The sequence below is a fragment of the Podarcis bocagei genome, assembly GCF_964188305.1.
Source record: "Podarcis bocagei genome assembly, chromosome: 3".
In the NCBI taxonomy this organism is placed as follows: domain Eukaryota; kingdom Metazoa; phylum Chordata; class Lepidosauria; order Squamata; family Lacertidae; genus Podarcis; species Podarcis bocagei.
The window spans coordinates 92,346,391-92,364,876 of NC_138127.1; the positions used below are offsets into that span (position 1 = coordinate 92,346,391).

Genomic DNA, 18,486 nt, shown 5'->3' on the forward strand with positions numbered 1-18,486 from the left:
GCCATTAACAGCAGCATTTCACAGGGATTCAGGTTTGATTCAACTATTGCTAGGAGTTTGTTTTAGTTTGCCTATCCCCAGCTCAGCTCTTTAAATAACTGCAGGAAACTCTTACAGTGTAATTGCGGGGAAAACATTTGGAGAAGGAGGTGTTGTGGAGTGTGTGGTAAGTTTAATCTATTATTATTTAAAACAGGATCAAGTTAAGTATATATAACAATATTTATAAATTAAAAATAAAACTCTGGAAAGAAGATGCCAAGTGCTGCTCCCCACTGTAAATACTAATCTATAAATACCGGTCGAGTGCTACTGAAAAGCCATCGACTTCTTAACAAAAAACCTTAAACAAGAATTTGCTCTTGTTGCATAGAATGCACTTTTCTCTTCCACACTGAGCGAAGGGGTGACCCTTTTAATTCCAAGGGCCACATTATTGGATGAGCAACTTCCTGGAGGCTGCACACCAGTGGTGAGCAAGATCAGAAGCAAAAGTGGGCAGTTCAATGGATGGGGTTTCCCCCTTTCTACAAGGGGCCACGTTCCAAGCACACATGGTTCAGGTTTCTACATGCCCTCTCTGCCCATCCAAGCAAGCAAACAGGAATTAGCATGGTTCAAGGATGCCTTCCAAGAAGACAAAGCCACTTGAGGAGGGTCTAGAGCAGGACCTGTGGCTTAGGAAGAGGACATGACCTAGGAAGAACCCCGAGGGCCCCTAAACCCCTTTTATTTACATGGTGTCTGTGCTCTGCCTCCAAGGTCGGGAGGCAGAAATGCTTCTGAGCGACAGCTACTGGAAACCGCGGAAAGGGAAGAGCGCTCTTGTACGTCCGCCGTGAGCCCACCCCTGCCAGCGGCGCCACTCTAACCGCTCGTATCTCTAGTTATCCGCACGTCTACTTTCTCATTGGGCGTTTTCCAAACTCGGGCCGGAAGTGCCCTTGAAGGGGCGTTCCTTCCTGCGCCTTCTCTCTGTGGTCCTCCGGGGAAGCTTCCTCCCCGCCGCTCTGAGGGCCTCTCTATGGCGGTGGCGGTGCTGCGCAGCCTGGGCGACGCCGTCCCGCAGGACCTGCCCGCGGCCGCGGGGCTGCTGGTGGCCCCGGCCGACGGGCCATGGGCCTCGGTGGCGGCGGCGGCCTCGGCGGGCGGTCCTCTGGTGCTGGCCGTCCGCCCGGCGGGGTCTGAGGCGCAGCCGGTGCTGCTGTGCGCGGCGCTGCTGGAGGCCTCGGCGGCCTCGGAGCCGGAGCTGTGGCTGGGCCGGGCCTTCCTGAGGCAGCTGGGCCTGGCGGCGGGGAGCCGCGTGCGGGTCTGGCCCGTGAGGAGGCCGCCGTTGCTAGGCTGGGTGTTGCTAGGGGCGGCGGGGGCGGGGCGGGCTCCGCGAGCCGCCGCCGCCGCCTCGGGCTCCAGCGTCCTGGTGCGGCGCGGGGAGACGCTGCCGGGCTCGGGGCTGCTGGTGCTGGAGGCCCGGCCGGCCCTGCAAGGGCTGCTGGGCGCCGGCACCCGCTTGGCCGTGACTGAACTGAGGGGCGGCGGCGGCGGCGGGGAGAGCCGGGACCGGAGCGGGGAGCCGCCGCCGCCGCTGGTGTCTGCGTGGGCGCACGGCGGGGAGCGGCTGGTGAAGGCGGAGCGGGGCCACGCAGCCCTGTGGGGAGGCGAGGCCGGCGAGACCCTGTGGGTGACCCGCGGCGGCCTGCGCAGCCTGGGCCTTTTCCACGGGGAGTGGGTGTCCGTGTCGAGGCCGGAAGGCGGCTCCCGCCACTTGGCCACCGTGCGAGCCCTCGACCCCCGGTGGTACTTCTCCCTCGCCGAGGACAGGCGACGCCGAGCCGCCGAGGAGGACGCCTTTCCGCACGAGAGGGCGCTGCTCCCCGCCACCTTGGCCTTCAACCTGTCCTGCGACCCTCTGGAAGGCGCGCTCCTTAAAATCCAGGTGGGTTGCACCTGTGCGGAGTGAGGCGCCCAGCTGGGAAAACAGGTGCTGAGCGTGGGAAGCTGCCTCGCACCATGTAGGGCAGCTTTCCAATTACCACGGTTCTTCCTGCTGGGACTGAGAAGAGGAGGAGTTTGGATTTGATATCCCGCCTTTCACTCCCCTTCAGGAGTCTCGAAGCGGCTAACAATCTCCTTTTCCTCCCCCCCCCCCAATAAACACTCTGTGAGGTGAGTGAGGCTGAGAGACTTCAGAGAAGTATGACTAGCCCAAGGTCACCCAGCAGGTGGGTGCGACTCCCAGATGTTTCAGGAGGCAAAACTACCGGCTACAGACTTTTTACCAAATGCATGCCCACCTCACACATCTGGGAACTGAATGCAAGACCTCCTGTTTGGAGGGAGAATAATGCCCGTAAATCTGGCCAATGCCACCCCCGCAAGGGTAAAGTTATCTTATGCCCTTTGGTGTGGCTTGTTTGGTATGTGGAAATTGGACTAGTAGCAGGATGGGGCTTGTCTGCAATAGAGTTGTAGTTATATAAGGGAAAAGTGTGGCTGCGTACCTTTGTGTCAAATGCCATAGAGCAAGAAGAGGTAGTTGCCACATCAGGATTACAGCAGTAGTGTAGGTCTATAGCATCTGCGAAGAGTCTTTAGTTATCTGTGGAACCTAGCCTATATTGTAAAAGATGGGCTTAGCAGAAAGACTCCTTCATGCATAGCATGCTAACTTTTAAGCTCGTTAGGGCTCAGTAGGGTCTTAGCTTCAATACTGGGGTGGGTTGAGGGAAGCTGCAGGTCTTTGCTATAGCACTGTTGTTAACAGCAATGAGGATTAAAAGTGAAAGGCAAGATCATGAGTTTGTCATGACAGCATGCAAAGATTGTTGTGAAGATGTTGTGGTGGACTTTGATTCTACAGTTAGAGATGAACTGAGAGTCTCTAAAGTGGAAGTTTGGGAACTTCTGAAGTGCAGCATGGGGAGGATCTCTATCTGTATACAATTTTAAAAATCTTGTGTGATTATGCCAGTGTATAGACCCAAAGGTAACAGGCGTGTGACTGCTTGGGTAAAGTTAGTTCTGTATTCAGGATTGCATAACAATCGCTCATCTTTATCTCCTTTCCACTTTTATGAACTTCATTGAGCTTTATCTTGCATTTAGAGATGGTGTTTCCCCTTCAGATACGTCATTCCTTTCTTACTTGATTTATACATTGAAAATTTCACCCTTAACTCCAGGCTGGAATGCTTTTGGAAAAACTACCACCCCCTAGTTGTATATTCAGAATTACCAACAGAGATTGGAGCTCCTGTTCCATACACATATGTACTGAATGAATGAAAACATCTGCCACTGAGTTAGTCAAAGAAGCAATCTTGCTGTGTGGCACCTTAAAAAATTAACAAACTTATTGTGGCATAAGCTTTCCTAGACTGGAGTAAACTAATCACATGTATTAAGCATTATCAGGAAACCGGCAGGTATGGATACTCATATTTGTAAGGCAGAGGGTGAAAATGTAGGCAGTGAAGTTAGCAGGGAATGAAATGGAACAATTACAGACTGTAACAATGATGTTAAAGTGGGAATAATGAAATTAAAAGGTTTAAAACACCTTTGTGACTGGAAAATTTGGTTTTCTCTAACCAATTATGGGATGGAAAAAATTAGGTCTGATACTCAAAGGTTTGTTGTTGTTGTTTAGTCGTTTAGTCGTGTCCGACTCTTCGTGACTCCATGGACCAGAGCACGCCAGGCACTTCTGTCTTCCACTGCCTCCCGCAGTTTGGTCAGACTCGTTACTGTAGTTAAAAAAGATTGTTCTGTCCTAATCTCTTAGTTGTTAATTTTGTGTAGTGGAATTAAAATGGAATAGGGTTGTTTGTCCTCCGTAGAGATATGGGGAAGCTGCTGGTGCGCAGGAGTTAAAAGGAAGTCGGTCCTTGCTATCTGTGCCACCCTTTGCCAAGGAGCTACACATAGAGATTGTGTCCTCACCAGCCTACAGCATCACAGGAGTATATGACCAAATTCTCTACCAACACTTTCAAACTCCCAGGTTAGCGTTTCAGTAAAGACAATAACTTAACCTCTGCATCCCTCGTTATGAGATCAAGGGATAATCTTGTTACTGTGCTTCTTATTTACTGCATGAGCACACAATTAGCAGGACATGGGCTTGTTGCTCATGTGCCACATTTGAGAAGCTTGCTTAGGCATTTTAAACATTATAAGTGGACAAGTAAAGTATTGATTCTGGAAATATTTAGAATATCTGTCTTAAATCAGTGAAATATATTGGTTGTGCCAGCTGAGAGAACTCTTAAAAACATTTGCAGTAACATTGTGATCTTAAGCCTGTCTTTGTGGGGTCTGTATGCCAAGTACATTTCACAGTCATTTCACAGAATCATAGAATTGTAGAGTTGGAAGGGATCCTGAGGGTCATCTAGTCCAACCCCCTCAACTTTCCTCTCTTATTCAGTGGCCAGTGGTGCTAATCACAGCTGAGAGTTGTGGTCCAAGATCTGGACTCAAAGCTGGTTAATGCAAAGTAACTCATAGAACATATTTCCAGTGAAAATTAAGCAAGCTCAGAACCTGATCTCTTTTAAACATGCTTTATAGACACACTCTTTAAAGGAATGGCCTTGGGAGAATGAAATGTGATGTTCGACCAAATTATCAGCTATTTTTTCAATGTTAATTGTAGTTTTCTTTATTCATTGAATCTAATGAGATTTTATAGTTTTACCGTAATATTTTACTGATTGGTTTTTTTAATGTGAATTGGTTTGTAAGACAATTGTCCTAAAAAGCAGTATAGATGTCTTTATAAACAAAAATAATGTAAGTAACAAATACCATGTTAAGTTTACAGTCCCCCACTATGTTTCATTCCCCCTCACTTTTTCTGTATGCTTTGTAACAAATTGATTTAAATATGATTTTAACAGGCAAGTTATATATTACTGCATTTGTGCAGAAAGGTTTCTCCATCTGGTGATTCCTTTTTCACACCAAATGCTGGCAGTACAGTGAAGAGGCCTCTGTTTTTGAGGCATACAAGTTCATTTAGCACTTTCTGTTCATGACAAAAATTAAAATTGCTAGTTAGACCACATATCCGTCTGCCGCAGGGTATTAAACATTTGAAATATTTCTGATGGCCTCCCTTGCTTCTTTTCAGACTATTGCATTGTCACACAGATTTTTCTCCCTTCCTTTAGTTTGATAACACATGTATCACCATGACTGTTTTGTTGCAGGCTAGTCCAGGAGGAAGATATTCTGTGTATTCCAACAGTCGGGCATCCTGAGTTCTTAGAAGGAAATTCAGATAAGTTCTCTAGGTATGTTTTCCATTTTGTTAAAGCTAACTGATCTGCCATTTTGCAGTTATCAGTCTGCTTACTAAAAAATCTGATTGAAGTAGCCTCTATTGGTTTGGGTTAAATGCCTAGGGAGAGCTGTCCTGGAAAATCAGAAGCTTGTTTACCCTGGATTGATGGTACCATTACAGTGGTGCCCCGCAAGACGAAAAACTTGCAAGGCGAAAGAGTTTTCTGTTTTTTGAGTCGTTCCGCAAGACGAATTTCCCTATGGGCTTGCTTCGCAAGACGAAACGTCTTGCGAGTTTGTTTCCTTTTTCTTAAAGCCGCTAAGCCGTTAATAGCTGCTAAGCCGTTAGAAGCCGCTAATAGCCGTGCTTCGCAAGACGAAAAAAAGCAAGACGAAGAGACTTGCGGAACGGATTAATTTCATCTTGCGAGGCACCACTGTATTATAGTCTTGCAGATTGTGGCTTTATACCTAAGGAAGTCCTGTGATGTTAGGGGCTGTTCTTTAATTTCAGAAAATGGTAAATGCTGGTGTTTTTGGAGAAAAATAGCAATTGAGGAAAAAATCCATAGAACTACCTAAAGCTTGTGCTTTTGCAAAGTATATTTTTTCATATAAATACTCCGGTTATTTTCTATTGATTCCTCATTTAACCAATGCATTTGGTACTGGAATTTTAGCCTGTTTGCTCTTCAGACAGGGCAGGGTATAAATAAAATTTATTATTATTATTATTATTATTATTATTATTATTATTCATTCATTCATTCAGATGGCCAGACCTCTACTTCAAGGTAAAAAAGATAGTAACAGCAGATGAAAAAGAGCAGAGCCTGGGGTACCTGGCCGACACTCAGAACACGTCTTTATTTCTGGTAAGGTTTAAAAAGTGTTTTAGGTAAATAGCATATTCTAGTGCTGACATCAGAGCTCTTGAGTATAATAAAAATATAAATAATGGTTAGGGCATTGCATACAAAATTCAGAGAGAGATGTAATGTTGAAGTGGAACACATTTATCCCAACTTTTTAACACCTGTTTTCCTTAGCTGCAAAACAGGAAAAAAATATTTCTCTTCTATTAAAATGTGGTAGGACTTCCAGGGACCTGATCAGTCATTTAAACAGCTACCTTTGCTCTAAAGCAGTGATGGCCAAACTTGGCCTTCCAGCTGTTTTGGGGACTACAATTCCTACAATCCCTGACCATTGGTCCTGTTAACTAGGGATGATGGGAGTTGTAGTCCCAAACAGCTGGAGGCCCAAGTTTGGCCATCACTGCTCTAAAGGGTATTTGAGTGCTTTGAGAAGACATATTCATATCAGGTAATTATCATTTCCCGTTTTTTGTAGGTTGGTTCAACAAACAGTGCTGTCCCATCTTTCCCGTCTCAAAATGCTCATGGGTTTTGGAATAGTTTATCTCCTGCTGGACTCTGCAACATAGTGAAACAGCTTTGTGATATTCTTGGGCCACACTTACACAGTAGGTAAGTCAGCTGACTCGACCTAATTCTATCACATAATACATTGCTGCAGATAGCTTTGGGGACTGGGTCTGTGCTGCATGTAGCTGTTGCCATTTACTGATAGATTTTGGGAATTCAGTATTATTACTTTGGTTATGGGGTGATAGGATTTTTCTGGTTCTGGACCATGCCACATTTAAGTGTTGTTCATTCAAGGTGCTCCTGTGAGAGTGGGGCCTGAAATCAATTTCTCATTGAACCTTTGGGACCTGATACAAGGCTGCCTTCAGATGTCTTCTAAAAGTTGTATAGTTCTTTATCTTCTTGACATCTGGAGGGTGTTCCACAGGGAGGGTGCCACTACTGAGAAGGCCCTCTGCCCGGTTCCCCGTTTGTTTATGTGGTTGTGCTGCAGACTCCCTCTTTTGCTTTCTTCTTTTGTAATACTAATTAATGAAGTTGCTGGTTTTTGTGTTCTAGGGGGACTCTACTAAATGGAGCTGGAAGCATTCTTCTTTCAGGACCCAGTGGTGTGGGGAAACTGACAGCTGTCAGAGCTGCCTGTAGCCGCCTCAATCTCCATTTGTTCAAGGTAGTTTGCCTGAGCCTTCCATTTGATTTTTTTAATGTCATTGAACATCTGGAAAATGGCCTTGAAAGAATGCAGTGCTACTTACAAATAGCAATGTTCTCTTTTTGCTTTTGTGACCCCAAATTGCCACTCAGGTACAGTGGAGAAAAGTGGTTTCTCCATAGAGAACTTCTGGCATTGCATATTCCTTCTTCACCCTACATCTGTCCTCTTTCCCTCTTAGCTGAGGGTGAATTGTATTTGTCTCTTGCCCCTTCCAATTTGGGCATCTTACCTGAATGCAGAGTGCTTCTGCTGGTGGGAGTGCTTACAAGGAATAATAGGGGTTTTATAATTTCCTTATAAAGGATACTTCTTTCTAAATGCATGCATCTCTGAAATAAGAGGCAGTTTTGGACTTCTGGGTCTTCTCTCAAAACTCCCACCTCCAGAGGATCAGGACATGTTTATCCACCAATTGATGACACCGCACTGTAGCTCTGTGCTGCTTCCACTGCTTTTTCTTCCCTATGAAGGCATTTTTTTAATCAAGTATTCCATTTGTTTGAAATCTTGCTTTAGCATAGGGAAAACAACAGGACACTGTTTCTATAGCCTTAAAAAATTAAAATTACCCCTATCTGTAATATTGTTCTTCAACTGCTGGGTTGTATCAGTTGAGAGGCCACCAAATTGTATTTGTCTTTAATTTTCGTGAAAGTTATATACCAATCATAAGAAAGCAACAATCTGAAAGTGGTAAAATGGGAGGAAGCCTGATACAGCTTTTCTTTCCCATATAGGATAGTCTGCACTTGCTAAAATTCTCCCATCCTCACACCTGTTAAAGATGTCTACAGGAAAATGGTGGGCATGTACAGTTGTAAAAGAGGTTATTGTATGGTTGTAGCTTAAAAATGTGTCCAAGGAATAAACTAGTCTAGATCAGCAGAATCTGCAGCCATTTCCCCTGCATGTATTCTTCAAATATTTTTGCAATGCAGTCCTCAACATATCTTTGTCCCCTGGCTTTCTGTAGGTGGATTGTGTTAGTTTGTGTGGTGACACCAGTGGATCCACAGAAGCAAAACTGCATGCTGCGTTCTCACAGGCTGAGGTCTATAGCCCTTGTGTCCTGCTAATGAAAGATATAGAGCTGCTGGGAAGAGATTGTGATGGACTTGGGGAGGACTCCCGAGTAATTCTTGCATTACGGCACCTTCTCCTGGACAGAGAGGCAAGTACTAGGTATGGATCGTCACACTAGGATTTTCTGGTGTTTTGTTTCTGAAGGATGGCTATCACTATGGTGTGCCTGATTCTACAACCTAGCAGTTAATTGAGTAGTTCTTCTCTGGCTGCGTGATATTGAAATTTTGGATCACTGCTCTAAAAAACACACGGTGTATTATCAATATAGAGTGGGGCCTTCTTTATATTCTAACTGTGATTTTCACGTAAGCACTTAAGAAGAGCCCTGCTGGATCCAGCATTGTGTTCTCAACCCTGGCTGATATATTCATGGTTCATCTGTGTGTTTTCTCACTAGTTATCCTGTCCTGGTAGTAGGAACAACGACCAGGCTTGGGAATGTCCCTACGGACTTGCAGACGGCTTTCCTTCATGACCTGAAAATCGAAGCACCATCTGAGGAGCAGAGGAAGGCCATTCTAAGCATGCTGACAGAGGGCTTGCCTTTGGGAAAAGAAGTGAGCCTGACTAAGCTAGCCCGGCAAAGCGCGGTGAGTTGCATCCCAAACGGCAGGACAGCCTAGTCGATGTTACAAGGGGAGCTTAGTTGCCACAGTGTGTGATTTCTTCTAGTGCTGAATGATCACCTTGCAGTAGGAAAGAACAACCAGGCCATTGGTCCCTTTTAACCCAGTGTTGTCTGGCAGCAGCTCTCCATGGTTCCAGACCAGGGCCTCTCCCTGCCCTAGCTAGAGACATTGGGGATTGAACCTGGGACCTTCTTATGCAAAGCCATGCTATGCCACTGAGCTGCAGCCCTTCCCAGGAATTGCTTCTTTTTTATGCAAGCAGCATGACCCAAATAGGAATACAGAGTGCTGGATCTCACTACTTTAGGCCCCAAGTCAGATTCCCTGGAAAAGACTTATCAAAAAGAATTATCTACAGTATGTAAACTGGGAATGTGGTCAAGCTCATGTAGCTATTGGAGTTGAGTTGAGTTCTGGCCTATGGATAGCCAGTATTACACAAATATAGGTATCTTGGTTGCCTTCGCTAGGAGGGCTTGGAGGCCCTTGCAAACCAATATAAACTTGCCTGCAGTAGCATTCTCCATTACTTCAGTGGTGTGCTCACATAGCTTGAGGGAATGGGTACAGGAGGATTTCCCCAGATTTTTCTGTATAGAGAATTAAACCTCTTCATCCTTATCCTTAAGGGGTCTTATTTCAGAATGCTTTCTCTGCTTGCCTTGGGAATTGCTCCACTACTAGCATCTTGTTCCATGTTTGCAGGGCTTCGTTCTGGGAGACTTCTGCACTTTGCTTTCCCACAGCAGCCGTGCAGCCTGTGCAAGGATCCAGAATTCAAGGTACTGGAGGAGACTTTTTGGTGATTTGTAAGCCTTCAGGTGATTGCTGCAAATGTTTTATACACTTTGGAAGATGAGATTTAGGTTTCCTAACTGTGGATGGGATAAGGGAGGCATGCCGGTTTGTGATCTTCAAGACCTGAGGTGCCAGGAGTCAGGAGGGAATAGCACAAGGAGCAAGTACAAAGAGTCCACCCTTTCCAGTTTGCATGTGTCCATGGGGTCGTGGCTTAGTAAAATGACTGAAAAGATTTGTCTTTGGAAACTTACTGTGGCAGCATTTGATAGAGCCCTAGTGACTCTTAAGACTTTTTGGTGAAAGTATGCTGGGCTAGAGAATCCCCACAGGAACCTTCTATTTTTCTGTTTTTGCACTGTTTCTCTTCCCTGCTTCCAACCATAGTTCCTTCGCCTACTGTCGCTTTGGAGCAATTTCTCAGCTTAAATAGGGCAACTTAATTCCTTTTCACTATACTATCCCTGATGGTATCAGAGCCAGCCAGATTGGGCTGCAAGGCAATGTCAGTGAAGGGGAAATGAAGCTACTTTGCTCTCGCTCTTAAGGCCTGATTGAGCCTTAGTCATCAAAGCTCATCTGAGAGCAATATAGTGTAGAGCGATAACATCCTGCTCAGATGCGCATTTGACTTTGTGCCTGATTTCTCAGTGATTGTTTCATTTCTGCAGTACAGCAGAACCTGATTGTCAGGGTTCTCAAACACCTTTGTGGTGCAGCTGGTTGGTGTGCCCTGCAAATGATCAAAATTGAGGGCACCTATCTTTGGCACATCAGCACCCAGCTCAGCCCTGTAATTTGGAGACCTGTGGTCCAATTAACTTTTTATTATTATCAAGATTGCAGAAAACAGTTTGCTGTTTCTGTTTCCACTTTGCCAGCTTCCTGGGGGGACTGAGTGAGGAGGAAGAACATGATTTTTGTGCTGCAGGCTTCCCTCTTCTAGCAGAAGATTTTGGTGTTGCACTGGATAAGCTGCATGATGCTCATTCGCAAGCAATAGGAGCTCCAAAGGTATGACTAATAAGAAGCTTGATTTTAAAACCCCCCACAAACCACCCTCTGAGTTCTCATGCAACTCTCTGCTACAATTAAGTGGAGAATGTCATCATCGCGTCTTGCTCCAATGACTAAACCATACTAACTAGATAGCTCAGTGCTTACGCGATCTTTCACAAATTTTATTCATAAGATTTCAGTCATAATCACAATCGAGGGTGTACATTAGTTTAAAATCAATAGAATATCCAGTCATAAATGTTAAAAACATTATAAAGAAGTAGGGAGGGAGCAATGCTTATCAAAGCTTAGACAAAATAAATTTGTAGTAATCTGTAAATTTTCCAGTGTAAAAAACCCAAAACTTCTCTCCTTTCACTAACAATTGCAGGGCCAAATTGAGTCGCCCCCCAGTAGGAAATTCCAGAGAGATGGTGTCTAAAATGTTGGTGTCCTTGGGAAGGAACATTACCACTAGTAATAGTACTATTAACTGGGGAAAGCTGTGTAATCATGCAGATCTTACTATATTAAAATACAGGAATCTTCTGCTTCCTTTTCGGACAGGGGTTGTGGAACACATTAATTGGTATTCAACCTTGAACCACTTTAAGGCTCAAGGAAATCCACATAATCCCGTTTTTCATTCTGATATTGTTGGAGCTAATGAATGGGCAACATAAATGAGTCTTGCAAGCCCTCATAACTGAGAAAATCTAATTCTACAACACTGGAAAGGCAGCTCTCTGCCAACAATTGCACTGTGGACTTGGAACCTTACTGTGTTTTTGATCTTTGAACATGCAACAGTTTGAACATAAACAGTTTCCAGATATAGACAAGGACAATTGGTCCATGTACACTGAAATCTATTTTTTGTGATTGAGTCCGTTGTAAAGTAGCAACTTGATGAGCCAGAAACTGTTTGAAAAATTCCAATCAGAACTGTAAGCCTCCCTCTTCCTCTTCATCCTTTACCTATGATTTGGTGTTATATAAATGAATTAATAATGCATTGTCAATACATGAAATAAGCAGCAGGGCTTCACCTTTTGATATTAAGGTGTGAGTACGTAAGGGAGAAGAGCTACTAAAGGTAGCTAAAGTGCAGTTAAGGGTGCAACATAGATGATTCCAGATGAGACCAGTCTTCACTTGCCCCTTGGAGCAGGAGGAGGATGCTGTGAGAGCGGTGGCAGTTGCTGGATGGCGCAGAGGGGAGTGTTGTGGTCTCAAAGGGTTTATGGGATTGTGTCTTGAGAGCACCGTAAAAAGAAAAAAGTGCAAGTCTTGGTTTATGAAATAGGGTTGTAGACTTGGCAAGAGTTGCAAGGTTGTCCTGTCTCCGCAGATACCTTCTGTCTTCTGGCAAGATGTTGGTGGGCTCCAGGAAGTGAAGAAGGAGATCTTGGACACCATTCAGCTTCCTCTGGAACACCCAGAGCTACTATCTTTAGGTCTTCGTCGCTCTGGCCTTCTGCTCTATGGCCCTCCCGGAACAGGGAAAACGTTGCTAGCAAAAGCTGTGGCAACTGAATGCACCATGACTTTCCTCAGGTGGGCATTGTGGCAGAAAGGGATAAGGGGAGCCTTGGGGCGCAGAGCTCGGAATAACCAGCCCTGTCTTTTCTCTTTCTCAGTGTGAAGGGCCCGGAGCTCATCAACATGTATGTTGGGCAGAGTGAGGAGAATGTGCGTGAAGGTTGGTGTGGAGCAGAGGAATGCATTATGTATGCTGGTGGTTTTAGCATACTCTGCAAGATGCACATTAATTTCTGAAGAAGTGTGCATGCACACTTAGGAGTTGGTTTCTAAGGTGCTACTAGACAATTTTTTAATTTTTTAATATATTTCTACTGCTTCAGACCAACACGGCTACCTACTTGAACCTATTAATTTCTCTCTCTCTCTCTCTCATATCAGTGTTTGCCAGAGCCAGGGCAGCTGCTCCCTGCATTATCTTTTTTGATGAACTTGATTCCTTGGCACCCAATCGTGGGCGAAGTGGAGACTCCGGTGGTGTAATGGACCGGTGAGTGCCACTTGTCAGCTACTCTTAAGGAATGCTGAAGCGTAAGCATCCTGCTGTGGCAAACTCCGTGCAAACTCTTGATTTTATTTTTTCTTTATCCATGCTTGGTATAAAGATCCAGGCAGGCCGGAGGTATCTGGATGTGTTCCATAAAACCTGGACTCCCACTGTCAAATGTATAAACACTATAAAGGCTGGGGTGCCCCACTCCCTGTTGGCACACAGGTTGTCTTTGGTCCCTGAACCTTAGCTTTGATGATCCTATTTTTTTCTGCATTGGGGCTTAGTTCTAGAAGATAGAAAGGGTGAAAATAAATTTTATCGAAAATCTTAATATCCCACCTTTCTATGTGGGATATTCAAGGCATTCAAGGTCGCCGCTAATGCTAATGCAGCAATCTTTTTGTATTTTAATGTAATAGAACAAAAAGCAGATCCTGCAACCAAGGTTAACTTCAACAAAATGTCTCTCTCTCTCTCTCTCTCTCTCTCTCTCTCTCTCTCTCTATATATATATAAAGCACTAGCAAAATATGACTTCATCTCTGGATCCCAGCTAAAAACTGCCTTCACAGGCGTATCAACTGCCCTGGGCATTTGATGCCTAATACCTGCCTAGGCATTTGGTGCTTCAAAGCTTGCACTAGCTGCCCTTATGCCATTGGGCCAAGTTTTTATATTCATATGGAAGGCCCGCCACAACTGGTGCCTACGATACCATGAGCACCACCTGATTCCTTCTATCCCTGCCCAGTCTGTCCCCATGACTTAGATGCATGGCTCATACCTGCCAGGTGTTCAGTATTGTGGGCCCATTTCTGTCAAAACTCACTCCCGGCTGAGATCAGATAGATTTCCTCCCAGATGAACTTCCGGCAATTGGTGTAGACCTTTTTTATATCTGCTTGCATTTACGTTTTCTTATTTTTAATGGTTAATTTAAACTGATTTTATCTTTTTATATCTTTTGCAACCTTATTGTAGACCACTTAGAGACTACGGTGTTAAGCAGTATATAACACAAAATTATAAAAATATCCAGTACAGCTATAGCACTAACCAAATGTTGGTTTGTTCTGTCACGTGAAGCAGAATATAACTCAGTCCTTGAACGAGAAGAATATGGCATTGGTCAGATGAGAAATTTGTAAAGCAGGGTGAATCTTTAAGATTCTTAGAATCGATGTCTGCCTCTTGTGAGAAGCGGGACCTTACAGTTCTAGAGAAATATAGGAAGATTGGATTTTGCCAATCTTCCAAGACGTGATGCTCTTGCTGTGAGAAGAAAAGTTCTATTTTTGATTCTTACTTCACTCTGCAAAGTTAGTGGCTTGCTTGTACATCCCCTTTGCCCTACCTTGTCTATTAAGAACTGTTTTCGTTCAAGGCAAGTAGTTTTTCTCTCAGTGGTGTATAGCAACTAGTACAGTAATACTTTTGAGCTTAGCTTGGTCATACCTATCTGAACCAGTGCTTTGTGTATGTACTGTTTGGAGTAATGAGTTGACTTGCTCAATGGCTGCACTAGGATTTGTGGCATTTAAAAATCTCTTCTTTTTCCCCTTGGTAGAGTGGTGTCTCAGCTACTAGCAGAACTTGATGGACTTCATTCTTCTCGAGATGTCTTCGTTATTGGAGCTACAAACAGACCTGATCTTCTAGATTCAGCATTGCTCCGGCCAGGCAGGTATGATTCTCACTATTATTGGTTTTACACACACACACACACACAGCACATGTATATACGTGGCACTTTACAAAGAACAGGTATAACAGATCTCTGGCTCTTAAAATCTAAAATATAGACAGGGAAACAAAAGATGTGATTACTTCATTTGTGTGCACCATGACTTAGTTACAGTAGAGACAAGGGCAAAGTTAGATTAGTGTAGTATCCTAACTCCCCACTCCCTCACTTGTTGCAAGTCTTTGAAAGCAAGTTAAGATGTGAAGCACTAAGAGGTTGCCTGTCCCTTCTGTTCTGTTTGTGTTACATTTTTGGCAGACAAATCCTCTGCCCAAAGTGAGGTCTTGAAGTGCTTTTCCACGCAAAATAACAGACAATTTGTTGCTTCTTCCTTGCCTATTTGATGCTGGATGCATTCATTTGCTCTAATTTAGCGCAATAGTTTTCAAAGGTTTTTTCCCCCGTAGACCACTTGAAAATTGCTGGAGGTCTTGGCAGACAACTTAATAAAATTTACTAATGTTTTAAAGTACCAACATCATTCTAAAAACAGGTGGAAATCATGGGACACGGCAGGCTACCAAAAGGGGCCCCTTTAACTTCTATGGAAAATGAATAAGACTTCCCCTGTGGGCCCTAGGCAGGTGCCCTAGTCAAAATAGCCCCCATCTTCATTGTAGAAGGTATCAGTTATGCACAGAGCCAGGTGCGGGCTTTCTTGAAGGTTGCACTTTTTCCTTCTCATTTCTTTGCACACTGTGAGTGGAGCTACTTGGAAAATGTTTGCTATATTGAATTAAAAGCTCCACAGCCTAACAATAGAAGTCTGCTCTCAGATCTTCTTGGGGTTGTGTGTGTTTTCTGAATAGCATGTATGTATATTGGACAACTGCACTTTGTTTCTTTATTGTCTGTTTCCCTGGCAGATTTGATAAATTGGTCTATGTGGGTATAAATGAAGACCGAGACTCTCAGCTGCAAGTACTAAATGCTATCACCAGAAAGTGAGTGCCTACCATAAAATAAAAGTAGTGACAAAGCGAAAGCCCTGTGATTCCCAATATTTCATGGCCTTAGTATTCCTTGTATATAGCTTTTCACTCCGCAGGGGAAGAGAAGTCTGTGCAAAGTGGTACCTCCACTCCTACAAGCAGCTAAGTACAACTGCAACTTGCTGGTTTGCATTCAGAAGATCTTTCACATCACGGGCTGCAAAATTGTGAATAAGTGCTGTCCTTGTGCATTCCCTTCTGCTCTTGAGCATGAGGCTTATTTGATTGCTTCCCGTTTTAAGCAAATCAATTTACTGTAACAAATGCATGAAGGATAAGGCTATGTTCTACCCGCCCTGTTGGAAGCATCATGCCTCTGCATTCCAGTTGCTGGGAATTAAAAGATGCTGTGTTTAGGTCCTGATCTGCAGGCTTTTCATAGGCATCTAGGTGGCCATTGTGAGAATGGGATGGGCCTTTGGCTTGATCCGGCAGGGTTGTCTTATACTCTTTATGGAGTGGTGAAAGCAGCAGAACTGCAGCATAGGTTAAAACTGGATTAACAGCCTCTGCTGATTTGGGCTTGATAGCTTAGCCCACTGCATCAGCACCTCCTTTTGCCGCTTTTAGAGCAGACAACCTTGCACTATGAAGTTTCTGATCTTAGAAAGCTGTGAATGTTAAATTGGCTGCAAATCTTCCCAAGAAAGGTGAGTGCTATTGTGAGACCGATAATTCTCATTTGGTGTTTGCCGCATGAGGCCTGGATAGCTCAGTTGGCTAGAGCATGGTGCTGATAATGCTAAGGTTGCAGGTTTGATCCCCGTTTGGGACAGCTGCATGATCCTGAATTGCAGGGAGTCAGACTAGATCAGGATTTCCCAAACTTGGCTCTCTGGTTGTTTTTGGACTACAGTTCCCATTATCCCTGACCACTGGTCCTGCTAGCTAGGGATGATGGGAGTTGCAGTCCAAAAACAGCTAGAGACCCGAGTTTGGGAAACCCTGAACTAGATGATCCTCGGAGTGCCTTCCAACTCTACATTTCTATGATCACACTCATTTGAACCTGGGATTTAGGGTTATTCCTTTCTGTCCACAGCTCTCAGACGGGCTGCAGTCTAACAACAATCTTTCTTTGATACTAAGCCTTGGATATATTCTTCCTTGGTAGGTTTAAGCTGGATCCTTCCGTCAGTCTCCTTGGTATCCTTGACAAGTGTCCCGTACAGCTAACGGGAGCAGACATATATGCACTCTGCTCAGATGCCATGATGTCTGCTATCAAAAGAAAAGTGGCGTGGATAGAGGAAGGTAAGGAACTGGCATAGCTCAGCTAGATTCAAATCTACTAAGAAAAATGCACAGCAGGCAGTTAAGACAGGATGATGGACAGGTTCTGGAAAGAGAAAAATGTTCTTCATGGGCCATTGTTTCTTTGAAGCTAATTCAGTGAACAAGATAACTGAACTCTTTACTGTGTCCATCCATCTCCAGTGATGGAATAGAAAGGCAGAATACAAATATTTTAAATAAACATTTGATCAAGTGTTTGGCAAAACTATTACCGCTTTACGTCCTTCTGTTTGGACTTGTATATTAATAAGCAAAGATCAGTTCTAAATAGTGGAGTAGAAAATCGGATTGGTCTCAAGTCTCCAAATGAATGCCTCTGAGACACTTGGCAGACAGGGGTGTGTGTAATTGAGAGGAATTAGCAGGCATTCTGGAAGGGTAAAATATTCCTTTGTTCTTGGGCTTCTTTTATGGGAATGATATATAGAAAATCTCCTTTTTACAGGCTGTAGTGTAATTTCAGACCTGAGGGTGGAATATATTATTTCCCCTGTGATGCATCTCTCAGAATTTTCTGTATTGCTGCTACCTGTGCCACCCTTGGGGCTGTTCTTGAGGCATTCTTTGGAAAATAGGTTGAGTTACTTGTGGGGGTCTAATTGTGCTATCTGGATTGGACTGAACTGAATTTGCTTGAGGTGGGAACCTGTTAAACGCATATCTATGAGAGACTGGCAGAAGTGGGTCTTGATCCAGCTGTTAGGATTCTGTCGTTTGGTAAAAGGTTGTGGAAATGAGATGTTGTCCAGTGCAAAGAATCAGTGCACTGTGAAAACTCTTAGGGAGAGTTTTGCAATTTGGAGCACTATTCACAGTTGTCCAAGTTTCTCTGCACTTGAAAGACTTGTAGAAGTTTTTGCATCTTTCCACTGCTCCCCACCCCATTTTGCATACCCAGGAACAGTCTGTGGGTGTGCAGCATCTGACATGTCTAAAATGAATAACTTTTTTGGCAACCATTTTGCTCTTTTTCTCCAGGGCTAGACACAGAGACTTCAGACCTAACTCTAACCATGGAGGACTTTGTACAAGCTGCAACAAGGCTGCAGCCGTCTGTTTCCGAACCAGAACTGCTTAGATACAAACTTATCCAGCAGAGATTTGCTGCTTGATTAAGGATCCAGCAGGACCAGAAAGAAAGGGATACATATGGTTGGAACTGTATAATTCCATGGAATCTGGAAGAAATTTTTGATGTGTTGTTGTCTGTTCTGCTGGAGAAGTGAAAACAGTGGATTCCAATGGCCAGGTGAGTGAGAAAAACTGAAAATGGGATCTAGGCATGGAACTGAGACTATTGGCTGATTAGCTGGGTAAGAACTCTCTCAAGCTAATCCTCAGGAGTTCTCAGCACCCTTGCTTATATATGAGAAGTTCAGGTTTCTTGAACACCCAGTGGAAAACCTTTGGATACTAATATTTGGGTGGTGGTGGTGCAGTGGCTGTGTCTAAGAATGGATAAATAAAAATCCTGTTTCTTTGCCAGAATGACGTAAATGCTCTTTAGTGCCTTTTATG

The 18,486-nt window shown here is 44.2% G+C and overlaps 1 protein-coding gene across 1 annotated transcript; it reads left to right on the forward strand.

The window, feature by feature from the left end:
* Positions 1-1,009: 1,009 nt before the first annotated feature.
* Positions 1,010-18,456, forward strand: PEX6 (peroxisomal biogenesis factor 6). Its single transcript, XM_081188466.1, has 17 exons — positions 1,010-1,933; positions 3,837-4,000; positions 5,211-5,294; positions 6,056-6,158; positions 6,637-6,773; positions 7,233-7,344; positions 8,363-8,571; positions 8,873-9,065; positions 9,810-9,886; positions 10,784-10,916; positions 12,253-12,458; positions 12,542-12,603; positions 12,825-12,933; positions 14,504-14,620; positions 15,547-15,624; positions 16,787-16,926; positions 17,947-18,456. The coding sequence occupies exons 1-17, from the start codon at positions 1,025-1,027 to the stop codon at positions 18,078-18,080; spliced, it is 2,967 nt and encodes a 988-aa protein (XP_081044592.1). The 5' UTR covers positions 1,010-1,024; the 3' UTR covers positions 18,081-18,456.
* Positions 18,457-18,486: the final 30 nt, after the last annotated feature.